At 38.9% G+C, this 17,389-nt stretch overlaps 1 protein-coding gene across 1 annotated transcript in view; it reads right to left on the bottom strand.

Moving 5' to 3' along the window:
* The window catches only part of LOC104073071 (WD repeat- and FYVE domain-containing protein 4-like), a gene marked incomplete at its 5' end in the record, with an annotated part of 33,623 nt that overhangs the window by 3,250 nt on the left and 12,984 nt on the right, over positions 1-17,389 (bottom strand). The window contains 4 exons of the mRNA XM_009572732.1: positions 12,572-12,711; positions 13,290-13,481; positions 14,435-14,544; positions 17,013-17,251. Of these exons, the coding sequence (XP_009571027.1) occupies positions 12,572-12,711; positions 13,290-13,481; positions 14,435-14,544; positions 17,013-17,251 (681 nt within the window). The remainder of the gene's footprint in view (positions 1-12,571; positions 12,712-13,289; positions 13,482-14,434; positions 14,545-17,012; positions 17,252-17,389) is intronic.

Genomic DNA, 17,389 nt, shown 5'->3' on the forward strand with positions numbered 1-17,389 from the left:
TGTTTTACACTGATGAAAGTCATTACATTTTTGTTTGTTTAAAGCATCATTAAACCTGTAATCACACTTGCGGCCTCACAAAACTATTCCATAATTCATATAAAACTCCCATAAAGGCTGACCTAGAAAGCAACAGAATCTCTGTGCTGTTGAGCCGGGCTCAGTACAAGAGAAGAGATGAGATCCCAGCTCTATGTGGACATAGGGTAAAAGCCATTCAGAATAGACAACCAATTCCTCCAAGTATTAACAACCATTTCAGATACCCACAGGCTATTCAAGCTGAGTCAGTGCTCTACTGGCAGCTGTTTCAAAGTTGCTCATAGTCTGTATTTCACTCATGGTCACCGATCAGACCCCTAAGGTCAAAGCTCACATTGGAAAGATTCTCACTGACTTCACTGACCCAGCTCCTTGCCTTTGAAACATATGAGGGTCCTAAGAAGGAAAAATTCTGCTAGCCATGTCTGGTGAACTGAAGACTAACCACTTTGGCTTCCAAATGAGCTACAGCTAGCCATCTTCAATCAGATGAACATGTCCCTGATGATCATCCCCACAAGAAAACTATCTGGTTGTAAAATGAAATGAACAGTTAACAAAACTGGAGATCACTGTGATTGGAAAAAACCCCGCAAAACAAACCAACAAACAAAAACAAAACCTGAAAAAGATATCCAATAAACATGGAGAATATAGACCAGGCTATTTATTCAGTGTTCAGTCAGAACAATTACACCGTAATGCTTAATGAACAACTAGTGCAAACAAGTTGCTAACAAATAAACAGTTTCCATTAAAAATTGTAGGTGGTTATCCTTTAAAATGGCAACTCTTTATGCAGTAGGTTAAAAACAACAGTGCCACAGTGTAATATCTATCTTGAACAAAAAAATATGCCAGTTTTGATAATTGTTAATATTGTGTGACATCATATAAGGTTTGAATTTCATATGCAGAAAAGCAGGTGTAAATGCAAGAAATATGACCTGCATTCTAGGGAAGAGCAGAATAAAAGGCCATATTGATCCATCCTGCCTAAAAATCTGAGTATGATACCATGCTTTAAGTCTTTTTTATACAGACTTCTCCACTTTGCAGCCTTAGACAATCACATTCCAAGTAGAATCAGGTTGTTTTGCTGCCTCAGATTCCCCAGCCAATATTTAGAGCTTGAAAAGGAGATGGAATTTGCAAGCTATTTCCCTATTAAAAAAAAAACAAACCACAGAATCAAAAACCGTTTCTCCTCTTGCTGCATGGAGACCTCATGCAAATAAGAGAGAAAATGATTAGCATTGGGGAAAGGTAAAATCAGCAAGGAGAAAAATGCTTGCAAACAGAGAAATTAGCATGCCAAAAAAACCCAGAGAGTGAATGTTCTATAATTTCTTTCAACTAAAGCAATTGAAAGGCTGCTTGTAATAAGAAACAGTTGAAAAGAAGAAAAGAAGGGGGGGGGGAGGGGGGGGAAAGGTTGAGGTATGACTTCTAAGTTAACAATTCTCTACTGAGCTCTGGAATGTTTTATGCCCAGGTTTTGTTTTTTTTTTTTAATATATATATCACTTAACACTCCTGCACCCCATAAATATTCAGGCTTGCCATAATAAACTCATATTGCATGATACAGATGCCACATATGCCATAGTTCTTTCCTAAAGAAACATTATGTCATTGGACCTCTGCACTTTGAGGCTTTCTTTGGAGAGTTAAAGGCTATGTGTTGTATTACACATGCACACAAAAGTATGTGCCAAAACTCTTAATAAATAAAAATAAACTTCAAGACAAAATAATTTCGGACTTGGAAGAGCCAAAAGAAAAGCCTAAATATCCAGATCTCTCACTGTGCCAAGTGAATAGTCTCATGGATGATAGCAAGAATACCCACATACTTGTTTTGAAGCATGTGTTTTAGTTATCTCTTGGCGAGGACTAGAACTAGCAATATTACTCTACTACTTTAGCTCTTCTGAGCAAAATAAATGTTATAAATATATAAGCACACATAGTAAGAGCATTCATATAGCATCACAGCTATAACAAAAATATCTACTCTTCTACAGTGCTTTTCACCAGTACATCTCAGAGGTGTTTATGAAGGAGGTCAAAGTCTTTAGCTTACAGATGGAGAAACTAAGACAAGTGAGTTTCTGGAACATCCTGCCACTATGACTTAGTTGTGGGGAAAGACGGGTTGGTAACCTGAATTAATCTGAAACAGCCCGATAAGCCCACAAAGAGGATGTATTATGGTGACAGCATGCAGTAGCGGGAGGGGGAAACAATTTGACAAACCAATTTGGAAATCCTTTCTACTCTTATGTTCCCAGTGCCAGATCATATTCTAATATAGCTGATTTACCAGATATTAGATCTTGTATCACAGGAACAGTCCATATACCTTATTCCTCTAACCTGGGCTTTCACAATTCTACATGGAAGGTTTTTTGATCTAATTACAGCTATTCAAGCAATCACTAGGTTTTTAGAAAGTATTCCATGGGCATAGAAAAACACAATAGCAGGTAAGGAGCTCTTAGGGGCACAACAAACTGCGTGTAAATAGCATGTGACAGTGGCAAAGAGTCTGTGCATGGCAGAAACAGATTTCATGACCCTGATTCAAGAAATCACTCTGTTTCAGGATGTGTTTAGGCATATATTTTTATATACAGATTGCCGGCTACTGAAGAGGGGCAGATCTGCCTTTAATCCAAGCATTTAAGATATAAACATACAGATAACGTAAATGCAGCACTGGGATCTTAAAAGTGGCAATTAAACATGCTTAAAACCTCTATGGGTGATGACTGCAAAAGAGGGAAACAGGAAATTAGCATTATTAGAATGAGAAAAATGACATGATATTAATGTGATACACTGTTCCCATCTTGAATCAAACAGAAAAGCTGCATTTTTTATGAAATAGAACACTAAGAAAATGCCATTTTATAAAGAGCAAATTGTTCAGTTTTACTTAAGTGTATATTTCTCAGCAGCTCACCATTAAATGGCACCCACTGTGGTGCAGCATTGCTCCTCTCAGCAGCCCCATATCCTATGTCCATCCTCTGGACTGCATGCCCTAACCAACATAGATCTCCTGTCACCGATTATGTGACTTAGGAAGGAGACACTTTCTCACAAAAGCGATTGATTCTTGCAGTCACCATCTAAAGCCAATAATCTTTTTAATGGAAAATACCTGAACCACTATGACTTACAGAGCTACAGAGCTAGATTGTCAGCAGTTAAGTTCTGAGCCTGAACTCTTCTGAGATGTGAAAACTATCTTGTATTCACTTCAGTTCTCATGCTCCTCCTTCTTCCACACATCTAACCAGAATTTCCCCTCCCAACAATTAAAACCCAATACTTCTGGTGCTTTCCTGCTAAATCACAGAGATTAAATCAATCCATTCTTCATCAGCCTCACAAGCACAGGATAGGATTACAGCTAGCATGGCAGTTTTACAGAGAAGAGTCTGAGTGTTATAGTAAATTACTGAAGCTGGGTGAGGACGTCTCCAATTCACCAGCCCTGTTGTATTCAGATACAGGGACAAAGTGCGTAACATCTCCAAGTTTACTACTGCTATTAAACCTAACACAGCGAATCAGAGACCAGGTACACTGCTACCCTGTGTAAACAATAAGCCACCCATCGTGTGACCAGACTATTTTTCAAGTAATTGTCTATGCATTAGGAAGCAGGTAGGTTCATTTCATAAGAGGAAAAATTGTTTTATTAGTCACCAGGTAACAAGCGTTAAGCTAAGGCAGACAATGTTTTCCTTAGCAGATCAAAGAGCAGTTTGTCCTAGTCCTTAGCATATACTCCCCACACTGAGGGTTGTTTGCAGGCTCTTTTGAATCACAAAATTGTTATTGCCATGTGGATTTTATTGTTACTTTGCCAAAATTCATTTAGCTTTTCAACAGACTGTAGTTCCAGCAGTTAAGTGTTGCATGGAAGCTTCGTGCCTCAACCCGCTAGGAGGCTAATGCACAGTGCCAACTGCTCCTAAGGATCATGGATGGATTCCTGGCATCGCCAGTTGGTTGGGGAATAGCAAACTTAATGAGAAAAACCTCCATATTTCAGTGCATCATAAATGTACCCACACAGAGGGGTGGGTTTCAAGAGGATAAACCCAAAGTATGGTGTACATGTGATGAGACTTCCACACTGTATTTATCAGCTAAACTCAGGCAGCACAGAAGCAGCTCTACTTCTATAGCAATTATGTATATGTATGTATGTATGTTTGCACACACACACTCCTTCAACAGATGATACTACTGAAAAGATGAATTCCTGGGAGAACAGATAACTTGTCTCCTAATACCAAAAAAGCACAACGGGAGGCAAGACAGCTTTGTTCTTTAGTCCTATCTCTAAGAATGACTTCTGTGACTTCGGGATAATTCACTCAACCTCTTGAGGGCTCTGTTTCCATCCTGCTACAGCAGAGGTATTAGCTTTTACCTCTAGTGAAAGGTGAAGGTCAGACTTTGGCATTATGGGGAATAGAAATGGGGTCTCTTCTTTCCTTCACTTGTTCTTACTCACCATTTTCCTATTTCTATTTAAAATGGTGATTTTCTGTGAAGTCCTACAGGTGTATGTAACTTAGGGCTTTATTACACAGTATCTCAGTGCATTTATCTGAAAGCCTACTGGCATTTTCTGATTACATTTGAATTATGGTTTTTATTTAAGAAAAATGTGCACTTCTAATCCTTTAGCTGAAGAAAATTCTGTAAACATTAGCATATGCTTAGAGCTCAGAGTACAGAATACAAAGAAACATCTCTTCCCTGACCCCTAAAATTATCAGTTTTCCTAAAATGACAGTTAAAGGTGACATGATTACTTCTGGAATTTTTTACTGCCTGTAGAACAATCCTGGATTCTACAGGCTACCTTGCAACAGAAGGCATGAATGGAACACAGATAGGCACAACCAAGCTTTATCTTTAATTTCGCTAGCAAAGATGAGAACAACAATAAATGAATGGTTAGTAACCTATACCCTCGTTTAGGAGAAACCTTTAAGTTCATCCTGCAGACATTTCTAGAACCTCCCCTGATTTCCTGTTCTCTACTTCCACATACCACCATCCAGTTCACACAGCCATTTTAAGTCCCTGCTGTCTGATAAAAACTCATACTTAATTTTCTGGGCACCCAGACTCCTATGTGCATTTTATACTGCTCCCTGTGTGAGACAAGACAGCGTATATAAACTCATAACTTCTTGATAAGCAAATTTGGTCATAATTCTTTTCCTTATAAGAATTTCTAATAATAAATAGCATAATTGAAAAAAAAAAATCTATTATTTGCCTTTAAAAATAGAACAAACATAAACAATAGAACAAACTTAAAAAATAATGAATAATGAAAAATTATTTTCTTGTGGGAAACTGTGGACGAAAATGCTAATTCCACCGGAAGTTTTAAAACAAAAATGTACGTTTGATTCAGTTTAAATTGCCACTTCAGGCTTTTGAATCAAACAATCCATAAAAAGCAACTTAATTCAAACAATTTCTTTCTGAAATAATTATAAATAAAATGTTGCATCAAAATTCCAGAACAAAATGGACATATTTGAACAAAGAAATATGAAAAATTATTTGACTTTCTATATATTCTAGAAAAAAAAAAAATTGCTTCAGTGGCTAGTACTTGTTTCTAGGGTTCCTCTGCAACCAAATAAAACTCTGCTTTCATCCACATTAACACCATTCAACTCATTTGGCATCTTCTGTTATGTGAAAATAAAACTGTGCAGCCAGCAGCTCTTGAAAGATGAGATTTCAATGCCAACAGCTTTAAACATTAAAGTCCACTCACTGAAATCCTATATCCGAGCTTAAACCTGAACCAGACACAACCTCTAGCTTGAAAGGCAAAAATATATTTAAAAAAAATATGCAGGAAAAGTAAAAGAAACATCTTTTCATACAATGTGTAATTAAATGAAAGGACTTCACTGCCACAGGACACCACTGAGTTTAAAAACACAGAAAAACTCCCTCTGAATAGTTACTGACAAAAAGTTTTGGAAGAGATATTATTTCCTGTATTCAGGTTTTTAAGATGAAACTGATATTAATCAAGAAAGGAGCAACTTTGCTAGGATAGATCTTCTACTGCGCATTGTGCTGTCATGTGCCATCTCCTGTAGCAACCGGTACTGGATTTTTAGGGGACAGACTGTGGGGTGAGTGGCCTGCGGGTCTGAGTTGGCCTAATTCGTATTCATCATCATACAATCTTTATAGTCCAACTTCTCTGTTAAACAGTTATCTTCAATGAATGTCGAAACTATTCCCATACATTTCAGAAAGTTCAGTGATTTGTATTACATAAAATTAGACAGCTCTGCATTTTATGTTTTCATGCAGTTCTTACCTAACTTATTGACCTGTTGAATTATTTCTTTATGATCTTGTAAACAATCTGAAAATGATAAATGAGCAGTGTGTCAGATATCCACTTAAGAGGACACAAAAATTTCTTTGTTCAAAGTTAAAGAAACTTTTTCCAGCTTGCTGCAGCATACTGTAATTTAGCTTTGAGCCAGTTATTAAACCAGACAATAATATTATAATGGAAATTGTTTAATATACATCATTAATAGTAAAGTGCCTGCTTTCATTGAAGTAAAACAAAAAAAAAAAGTCTGCTATGAGCAGTTTTGAAATGAATATTTGATTCCAAACTTCCCTTGTGCATTTAATGACATGCTAATTTACATTTTAATTACTTCCTAAGAAATCAAAGCATTTGTTGACAGAAGAACATAATGTCAACTTCACGGTGCACTGTTGGTGGATAGTTAATGAACTTAATTAGATAATTAGTGATGTTAATTATCCTTCTATTATGAAGATAAAGATGTTACACAAATGATGCATTTTTCAAAGAAATATCGTTATATGCTTGCTTTTTTAAACTCAGTTAACTTGAAAAGCTGATAAAATACCAAATGAGTGATTGGTAAGAAAAATATTTGTTTAAATAATAATTGTGATAGTGTTTCAAATATTTCTATCTTCTTCATTTCACCTACCATGAACTGCTAAGTTGAGCTCATCCCTCCTTCATCCCAAATTAGCAAGCTCTTTTTGTTCAACCCTGCTCTCTTTTTCACTACCTCACATACCTCCCCGCTTTAAACAACCACTCTCTGATGCAGTGGCTCTACTATTGTTTGAAAACCCAGGCTGGTCAGCATCAGCCTTGATTTTACAGTCAATTATTGAAAGATGCTATAACAATGCAGGAAAGAAGGAGCTAGTGTTTGAAGGCACTGGTCCGCTATTTAGCTCTGGGTTCAGCTGCTAGTGTTGCCACTGACATCTTGGGTGCTAATGGCCAAGTCGCTGTAAATTCATGTCCATCAACTTGAGATAAAGCTTCTTTCTTACAGAAGTCAAAGCCCACTGACACACAGCGTTTTGAGCTAATGCCGATTATATATCTTGGGGTTGAGTCTTCTTGTGCTCTGACAAGAGCCTAGGAATACATCATCAGCCTTCCGGTTCAACTTTAAACACTTCTACTTGAAAAGCCTTGTTTAAAACTACCTTCTAAAACACAGACTTTTGCACACAGACATCTCACCCAAGAATTTGTGAGTATGATCTGTACATATTAATTTTAAACAGGTCATTTCTCCCTCTTCCCCCACACCTAATGCAAAACCTGTAAAGATGGCTGCAAAAAGTGTGAAGCAAGACTGAAAGCCAGGAGTGAATGAAGCTCCAGTGCTCTTTCCTGATGGACTCATGTGGGATGAGAGCCCTGCCCCAGACAGGACTAATTCTGTATCTGTGATGCAGCTACTATTTGTACTAAGTAAGTCAGTCCTAGTACTGTACAAAACACATCAAAAAACTCCTGTAAGTGTTGATGTAGAGATTTACATTTTCAGCATGGAAGAAATTTAAGCTTGTAGCTCAAACTCCCACTGAAGTCAATGGAAATTTTATGTTCAAATACTTCTCAAAATACAATGCATTACTGCCACAGGTGAATCACTAGAGATATTAGGTATGCTAGCCATATTTATCTTAAGAATGAGTGTTACATGTGAAACAATTTTTAAAAATTTTTTTGCTGGCTATGAATAATTTTCTGTAGCAACAACACTTTTAGCTGCTGGCCTAAGAGAAAAGCCTGGTGAATAAACACATGAGAAAACTAAAAAAGTAAATTTCCTGTAAATCTAAAACTAAAGAAAGTCCTAAAGACTTTGAAATAACATGTTGTTTGAAACATGCCTCAGTCTTTCTCAGACTTCAAAAGAAACATTAACTCCTAGAAGAGATTTGATTCTTCCTCTTGGGAATCTAACTATAGAGGCAGGACTTGACAGACAAATTTTAGTGGAGCTTGCTCGAGAGACATTTGCTATTACTTTAACCAAGGATATCTGTTAGGAAACTATGCAGAATTCAAGTGGTCCTTGGTTATATCACTGTCTTCTTGCTCAGTGATAAGATGAGGACATACAACTCACTTTCCTAAATGAGTTAATGAACTTGCAGTTTCTTTTCAGCAGGTACATCAAGACTGCTTAGCCATCAGTATAAATAAATAAAATATTACATTGTAAAAAATTAAAAGGAAGAATTTTCAAAAGGAACTGAAGTAGATTCTGTGTCTGACAGTGACTTAAGTCTCAGCCAAGAGGTCTTTTCTTGGAGCTCCTGTCTTCAGAAATTTATCCACAGAGACAAAGAAGGCTCTCGCTGACACATTGAGGCAGATTTGCTGTGGGTTTAACAATCTGCCTGTTGCTTACAAAAGTAAGCACAAGACATGGGCTCTTACTGAAAAACCAATGAAAGAAAAATTAATCACTCCCAGTCAAGCCAAACTTAGCACCTTGTATTTTCTGGTTTGTAGAGCTACACTGTTAAATGCTTTTTTTGCCATTAGCTCTGCAGTGACCTTGCATGCACTGAGGGCAGCAGAGCAGAAACGAAGATATCCATCAAACTGCTCAAAAATCCCTAGAGTTCAAAGGCTGCATTCTCCCATCACTTAACTAGGAGGAATTCTCTTGAAACGGACAGAGTGACAAAACTGGCACAAAGGAGGTCAGATGCTGGCTCTTTATCTATAGCTGTCTTCACAAGTGTACGTTTGCTGACCAAAATCCTACCATAAAGTTTCTGGGTTTGCAATTACAAGTTAGGAGGTCTCTGTTAACCTCTTCATTCTGAAGACTGGGATTAAAAAGACCTTTTCTATTTCATTCTCTCAAGGTATATGGGCTTGTGGCATAGAGGAATGTAATTAATGAACCAAAACAGGAGAGGACAGGCATGATCAGGCCTGCTGTAAAACTCAGGAGGCTCTGCATTTCTTATAAAGGATAACAACTATATCTACAGCCCCGAGGCAGCGTGTCTTACAGTAGTTAGAAGTATGCTGCTTGTAACCTTGCTCAGGCACTCATCCTCAGGAAGAACCTCAGGACACTGCATGGTAGAAGCTGTTGACTTATTTACAATTTACTGAAATATGATTGTTATACTGGTCCCTTGTTACTCTTGCAGCTTGTTGAAGACAACAACGAGTCAGTCATTGCTAACCTAAAAATTAAATACATATGCTAGATTCTGACAGCAAAATTGGGGAGGGGGGGAGAGGGACAGGGGGAGGAAGAGAGGAGAAAGAGCAAGACATCAAAAGGCTCACTTTGAAATAGGGAAGTCAATGATTTGGAAACCTTTGGCACTGTATTCAGAGTCTTACAGACCCTCCTGCTGGCAAACTTGCCCAACTCTGTCACCTGTAAGCATTAAAAAAATCTGACTTTGTACAGTGCTCCTCTTGCTCCTGCATGGCTACTCAGACTTCCAAGAAAGCACAAGATAGCAATTACCATAGCAGATCATCGCCCTTCTACTACCAGAAATGGGATCACACTCTCCATTCTGAATGATCATGCAGTTCAGACAAAGCCCAGAGCAGAGCATGAGATAGCAAAGTGGATTCAGAAATATGGGGAAAACACAGCTGCATTTGATTGCTAATTTTGACATTTGCCATCAAATAGCAGTGAATTGGTTTCACTGATGCTGGAGATCCTGAGTGAAAGTACAGCAGAAACATGGGGCCTGATCCTTTGCTGGAGTATATAGTTTGAATTTTGCTGGTTTTTTCCAGATTAACGATTGGGTCTCAAAAGCACCCTTGCCATCTTGTAAATGACAACAGGGAAAAAGTTGATAGTTTTGAGGGGGATGTTTAGTATTTTTTTGTTTTGTTTTGTTTTAAATCTGCAGCAAATGCTACTACTGCTTCAACTTCTTTGTTTATTTTTGGTCTATAAAGGAATCAAATTAACAACCCAGTAACCAACCCATTTCTTCTTTCTACTTAGCAAAGCTTTGAAATCCTGGCTGAATTTCTGCACTTTTCTCAAATTTAATAAGTCTTTCTCAGTTAGGAACAACTGTACTTAGCTCTCAGTAAATGCAAAGATTTTTCTTTTACTATGGGATTTAAAGGCTTTGTCTCTCACTATGTAGTTCATACTGCTACTTTTCCTTTTATCTCAATGTTTCAACGAGGTGCCTATTGCTGTAGGACATAGGTCCATAACTAGCAGTAGTGAAGACAGAGGCCAGTATCTGAAGACTTTTCCTAAGTGAATACAGTAGGCACTTGAGACACCGTGAATGATACAAAATCACATTGCAGCACCTTTAAAGTGACTGCCAAAGTGAGGTCAAAAATACAAGTTAGAAGCACAAATACCATTTACTTTTAATGTAACTTGTGCTCCCAACTTCCTTCGATACTCAAAATCCCACCTTATACCTTGTTTGTGAAGTGTACAAAGAAAGAGGGTGGTTGGGGAGCAAAGAAATTAATTTTCTTCCCCTTAGATTTCATCTCTCTGAAAAGTGCATCAAACTCTTTCAAAGATAGGCTGGAGGGAGAAAAGGGGAGAGGGAGAGTGGAGAAGAACATTTGGAACTGTAGCTTTGCATGTCGTTGAGAGGAACAATTTATCAGAGTCGTGGAGCTGTCAGTCCTTGACATGATAAGGAATAACACCAAATGAGTAATGTTTCCTCCAAACCCAGCTCCTTTAATTACAATCTTCCTCCTTGCAGAAGAGAGACAGAAGATGCAGAAACACCAATTTCATGCACTTGTGCCTGAATAATGTCTCCGTGCTGCCTTTTCCAGATGGCAACCTTTTCACTGGAGGAACTAATGATGTGGGCATATTTAGGGAAAAACCAATAACGGAGTCTTTAACCTTCAACAGCAAAAAGCATGTTGTACAAAATGTTCCTTGGGATACATTTACAAATATCAATTACATTGCTCACTGAGGTGTAATCAGCTGTAATAATCAAAATTAATTTTAAAAAATAATTAAACAGACCCCAGGGCAAATAGTCGATGCTCTTGTAGTATGACATCACAGTCTACATATGTACCTGGGAAGAACTTGCTCGCTCTGTAAGCAGCAAAGTGATTTTAAGGAATGAGAAGGATGCTGTGGCATGCTGAGAAAAAACCTGCAGCTCAGAAGGTACTATCAGACACATTACTTGTGTATCATAGCCTTCCTGATCAACACACCTGGAAGTGAACCAGTCATCACTGGGGATAAAGCTGCAACCTGCTACAGCTTGAGCTAGAGGATTAAGACTCCCTAAACTGATGCTGTAACAGACTCACTGTCTCCTCAGCAGGAGAAAAAAAGACCTTAATATGTTCAGCACTGCAATAACACAAGCTCAGACCAAAGCTCTGAATATTCTGTCAATGCACTGCTGCCCTACCCTATAGGTGGTTACTCTAGCCCTAACACACTTAAAAAGCACCAGTTAGATGTTACTTGTTTATTTGTATTCTTGACAAATGCCAAGCAAAAACATGGAAATGGCCCTCTCTCTCAGCAAAGGAGGAGCTTACACATGGAAAAGATAGTCCAGCTGCATTGCTGGCAGTAGGAATGCTGCACTCCCTCCAGACCTATCCCTGGTTTATATAAGCACTTGCCTCCTTGTCTCCTGAGACTAAACTAAAATTTGAACCTTTAATACTTCATACTGAGTAGAAAATGAAAGGACAGTACTATGGTAATACCTGATCCTTTCTACTAAGTCAGTGTATGAAGGACAAAGTTTACATAAGGGATGTAAGTCAAAAGCAGCAGCAAAGCCAGCATTTCCTCACCTTGCTCTGACCCAAGCAGAGCCCTGTGAGCACAAACACACACGGGTTGCTTAGGTTTTTCTTTTCAAGTGCAATAATTAGGCCTCATGCAAAAAGTATGCATTAATACATTATATGTTAAGGCTGCCAACCGAAGTTCTTCAGATCAATGTCTATTTCTTAGTGATTACTTCTGGCAGTCTAGAAAAGGAACCTTAACTGCAATAGGTGTCTAGTTTACAATGGCACATGTCAACAGACATACTCAGAAGCCTCCCAAGTCCAGACAAACTCTCCAGAGCCATATCAGAGGCAGAGCCGGTGGGAGAGCCAGAAAAGACAAAAAGCAGAAGTTACCTCAGATTTGCATGTTATTTCCTTTGTGTTTCGGCCAGGCATCAACTTAATAGCTGAAGAGAGGCTTTCACTCCAGGAATTGTGCTTGCTCTGTGACAGGCCTGGACCTGCTTTATTCTGGAGAATCTTCTTTTCAGATGCTGTGGGCCAGAACAGAAAAAAAAAGCTTGTAACACTTGAAGTTGAGCCTGTGGGAAGGTAGAGGGTTTGTACCCACATTACACAAGACACAACAACATGGCAGTGCCTCACTCCGGCTGCCTTGTCCTTCTATTTATAAGAGGAGCATTGAATGAACATGTACTTCTCAAGCCTTTATTTAAAAGCCTCACAGAGGTCTGCCATAGACCACTGTCGTTACACAGACATGAACTTTGAAGCCCTGCAGCACTACACACATTGTGATGTCATTCTTCACCCAAATATCCTCCCTTTTAAATTCTCTGATGGGATACAAGTGTCTAAGGAGACTTCTCTTCCTTGCACAAGCCTCTTGTACAGCACAAGCCTACAACATCACCAGATGATTACAGAAGGGCTGCGGCATGACACAGAAAGCAGTTACAATGCTGGATGAGAGAAACTGAGATCTGCTTTATCTAGCAGGTGATGTGCAGAGGAAGGGTATAACCAAGGAATCAGTGGCTTTCCATTAAGCGCTACATTTACTGCAATGTCTTTGCTTACTACAGTGAGTGTTCCATAAAAGAACAGAGACCTATAAAGTGTTGCCAAGCTTTTGTCATAATTTCTTCCCATAAAGGAGTCATCTCCGTTATCTTCATGTCCCTTTCTTTGTCATTTCCTTTTACAGAAAGATCCATCTTGTAAGTGTCCTCCAGAACCTGCCGCCTCTGAGAAATGAGCTGCTTCCAGATGATTTCTACTGTTCTCAGAATCTCCTGACGGACTAGGAAACAAAAGAAACTACAAATGAAGAATCATTTTTTGTGTAACGAGTCAAGCAGCAGATAAAGCAAAACCATCTCATTTGGAACAGCACTGGTCCAGAGTAACTGCTGGAGTCAGTGGAGTTGCTCCATTTTGTCTACTGCCTCCATAGGTTCTAAGCCAGACTAGTTAGTCTAATACAGAAAAGAGCAGGACATTTCTTTTACTATATTTCAACTCCCTGAGAGAAACAAGTAGGAGTGACTGATGATACTAGCTAGTTTCTGCCTTGGAAAACCATCTCATCAGAATTTTGATGATCTGACTATCATACGTAGAGTGCTAAAGCATCCTGTTGCCAAACATCATTAGAGACGGTGGAGGAAGGTAACCAAGTCATGAAACAATTTGACACAGCAACTGCATGCTATACAAGGAAGTGCTGAGCTGTTCTGCTGTATTTCCCTGCAAATGAGACTTATTTGGTTGCATCATATCCAAGCCAATATATATTTAAAAAAAAAAAAAAAAAAAAAGAAAAGAGCATCACTCTGCTGTAGGGTTCAGCTAACAGCCCCCACACTGAATCCTGCCCAAAATTTTTTCCAGTGTTTCTCTTAAAAGATCAAAATATTTCTTCCTGAGTACAACAGACAGACACAAGCTCTGTACAGGCCTTGAAAAAAGAAATAGAGCTACAAAGAGCAAGTAGCTGGGCACTGATACTGGCCACAACATGGGGAAGAGATCTCCAAACTGATATCCATTACTCCTGAGGATGTGGGTTGTGAATTTTGAATAAAAAGCTATGATGTGAACAGAAGTAATTTTTAGCACAACCTTCTTTTCTCTATGCTGTGCCTACACACCGAAGAGGCAATTAAGTAGCATTTGCACAAGCTGGTCTGATAACTGTTTAGGCCAGGCACTTTCCTGCTCTGTAAGCCAAAGGCAACGTGTGCCATAAATTACCATCATCTGGAGTAGGCAGACTGCCTTTTTCCTCTTCACTGGGTGCAAGGAAAATTTGGTGATACGAAGCCAACTTTGGTTTTGCATCCACCCCAAAACCTTCTGGACAGCTGTGCCAAAAAAAAAAAAAAAAAAAAAGAGGGCACGTGAGGAAACCAGACTTAGAACAAACTGGGGATAGTGAAAAAGCTAAAGGTATTTCTACACATCCACTCCTACTCGATTCATTTAGTAGACCAATATTCCCAGGCTCGAGGGCTTACACCAATCACATGATACTGAAGAATTGACAGGAAGTGGGAACTAAACCACTTCCAGTCTGGTTTTCAAAGTCAAGGAGCACTAATCGAGATCCTATGGATCACTCTCTTGTACATGCCTTATCCCTGCACTTCTTAGTGCATTTGTATCTACCACTCATCTCAATTAGCTGGAACACAGGGCTGCACTGGCGTAGCCAGATTGCATCCAGCTTTCTTGCATCTCCCCTGAGCATCTTGTATGCCATCTCTTTGCTCCGAATTTCTTCACTAAAGGTATCTTCCATTTTATGGGAAACACTGCCTTGCCGTATCCTACACCTGAACTGCTTATTTAGTCCAAGTTCTTTGCACCAATGATTGTTCATTCAGTTTATAAAGCACTCAGCATAAAAAAGCTGCAGACTTTAGCACCATGATGTTAGTGTCACGTAGATGTGATTATAACTGAGAACATCACCATGGCCAAAAAGAGTTAGTGCTGCTTTGGGGGGGTGTGGGGGGGGTGTGTCAGATAATTTACCAGTCAGCAGGTAAAAGACACCAGGAATTTCAGCACAGCAGTAATACTTACAATAAATGCCACAGGCTTAGTTAAGGCATCCAGACAACACATACTTGGTCACAGAAGTGCTGTCAATAATATATATTATATATAGCCACTAGCAACATACTACGTTCTTTCAATTGTAAACAGGCACTACTGCATGGGAGAGTCAAATCTCTTGGGTATGCAAAACTGTCATTTTTACTTCTGATTTTCTTTTAAATACCACAATTCTGGTTCCCTGGATCTGCTATGTTTGGCTTTTGGATAACACCAACACTTCTCTAATTTTTTTTTTTTTTTAATGTTTATGTTCTTGCTACATACAAACAATCCGTACCCCATCTCAACAGTTTTGGCCTGGAAATTATTATCTGACTGGAATAAGAACAATCAAGAAAAAGAGCACCTCAGGAAGTGCAGCTCATTTCTGGTGTGATACTGTGTTAAAGGATTCAATTCAGACCATCTAAGCAGCACAGAAAGTTTTCATTGAAACAACAAACATCATTATAGTGAACAAAGCACTAGCCAATGTTTGCTTATTTTGACAAAACAGAGTTGTCCAAAATAAATCCCCAGCTTACATTAGCAAGAGTACCTCTGACACATCACTTGTATGAATAGCAAACAGAGTGGGTATGGATGTTCTAGCCCTACCCAAATCAATGGCAAAACTCCCAACTTCAGTACAACTAGGACTCTGCAGCTCAGATGCAAGTAACAATAACCATAACAGAAAGATTCACAAGATCCATGCACAGTTTTATATATATTTTAAATGTACCCACACAAGAATAGCTTGGATCAGAAAAACCACCTCCCTAAATTAGTCCATGCAGATGTCTCGGAGAATGGCCACCTGCATGCTCGTGGAGTGATTCTAGCCCACATCCCAGGAAGATTTCCAGATTCTCATTTTAATGATGGGCTCATGAGACAACTCCACTGAAATCAGTTCAAGCTTGTTAACTGCAGTTACTACTCCAAAGTGAGTAAGCTGCTGGAAAAGTTGGATGAGTAGAACAGATACACACAGATGTTTTGGTTAATAAAGAGTACCAATTAAATCTATGTGCAAATTTAAGGGTTCTGCTTAGACAAACATGCAAGCTTGTCTGGGTGTCTCTGAAATGAAATACCCTTTTCAAAATGAAAAAAAATGGAATTAAGTGTTACATTATTACCATCCACTGTGCCTTGCTTATTACACCCACAAACACACATCCTAGCCTGCCTCTGAGCAAGAGAGGTGATAGGAAATTTTCTGCTCACTAGTATTTCAAGGAGAAAATAGCCTTCTGATTGAAGAACTTTCTTGCTGAAAGACAATCCATTACCTCCGGAATACTGAGCACATTAGTAATCTTCTTTTCCTCCAAATTAAATGATAAAAAATTACATCAAAACATTTCTGGTTTTGTTTTTCACTTTTTTAAGTGTATGAGGAAAACAACCATCTTTCCCCAAGTAGCTTTACTCTGCCACTTCAACAGACACCAAATCAGAGCGGAAGGTGTGCCCTATTTAAAGCAGAATGGTGCTTTAAACCCCCAGAGCACTGAGCCCAATGGGTCAAATGCTTGCTAGGATACAGTACATATACTACATCCAAAGTCCTTTGTCTAGCTGAACCCAGCTCAATCTCAGCTTCTAGCGATTCCCCAAAATGGATATTGCCTAAGTTTTGTGAAATCTCCCCCTCTGCACCCACTCCCATAGATAACAGCACAGAGATGTAAACAAACGTTATACTGAGACGAACGTGTACCTGCCCGAATTCAGTTGGCAAAGGCAGTACATTAGGCAGACGACAAAATTATTATTTGAGTTGTAAGTTGCAAAAATAATGTCCCACTGCTCCTGCAGGACATTGAGAGTGTTCAGGACATTAAACTGTTCAGGCAGCGATTGTTGTGGTCTGGATAGGCAGTATAGGATGGCTCTGTTTACACAGCTGTATAGGGCACTGAGGAAAACTTCCTTTTGAGAAACGGAGCTTTCTAAGACCTGTGAAAACACAAAACAGCAGAGTACTTGGCTTGCTCAAAGAGCTCTCTCCCCAAAGATCCACTCCTCTCACTTCATTTAAGCTGTTACAAACTTATTTCACAGAATTCCCCTGAACTACCTGTTAGATACAAATTC

This window comes from Fulmarus glacialis, unplaced genomic scaffold (genome assembly GCF_000690835.1).
Source record: "Fulmarus glacialis isolate BGI_N327 unplaced genomic scaffold, ASM69083v1 scaffold41212, whole genome shotgun sequence".
Taxonomy (NCBI): domain Eukaryota; kingdom Metazoa; phylum Chordata; class Aves; order Procellariiformes; family Procellariidae; genus Fulmarus; species Fulmarus glacialis.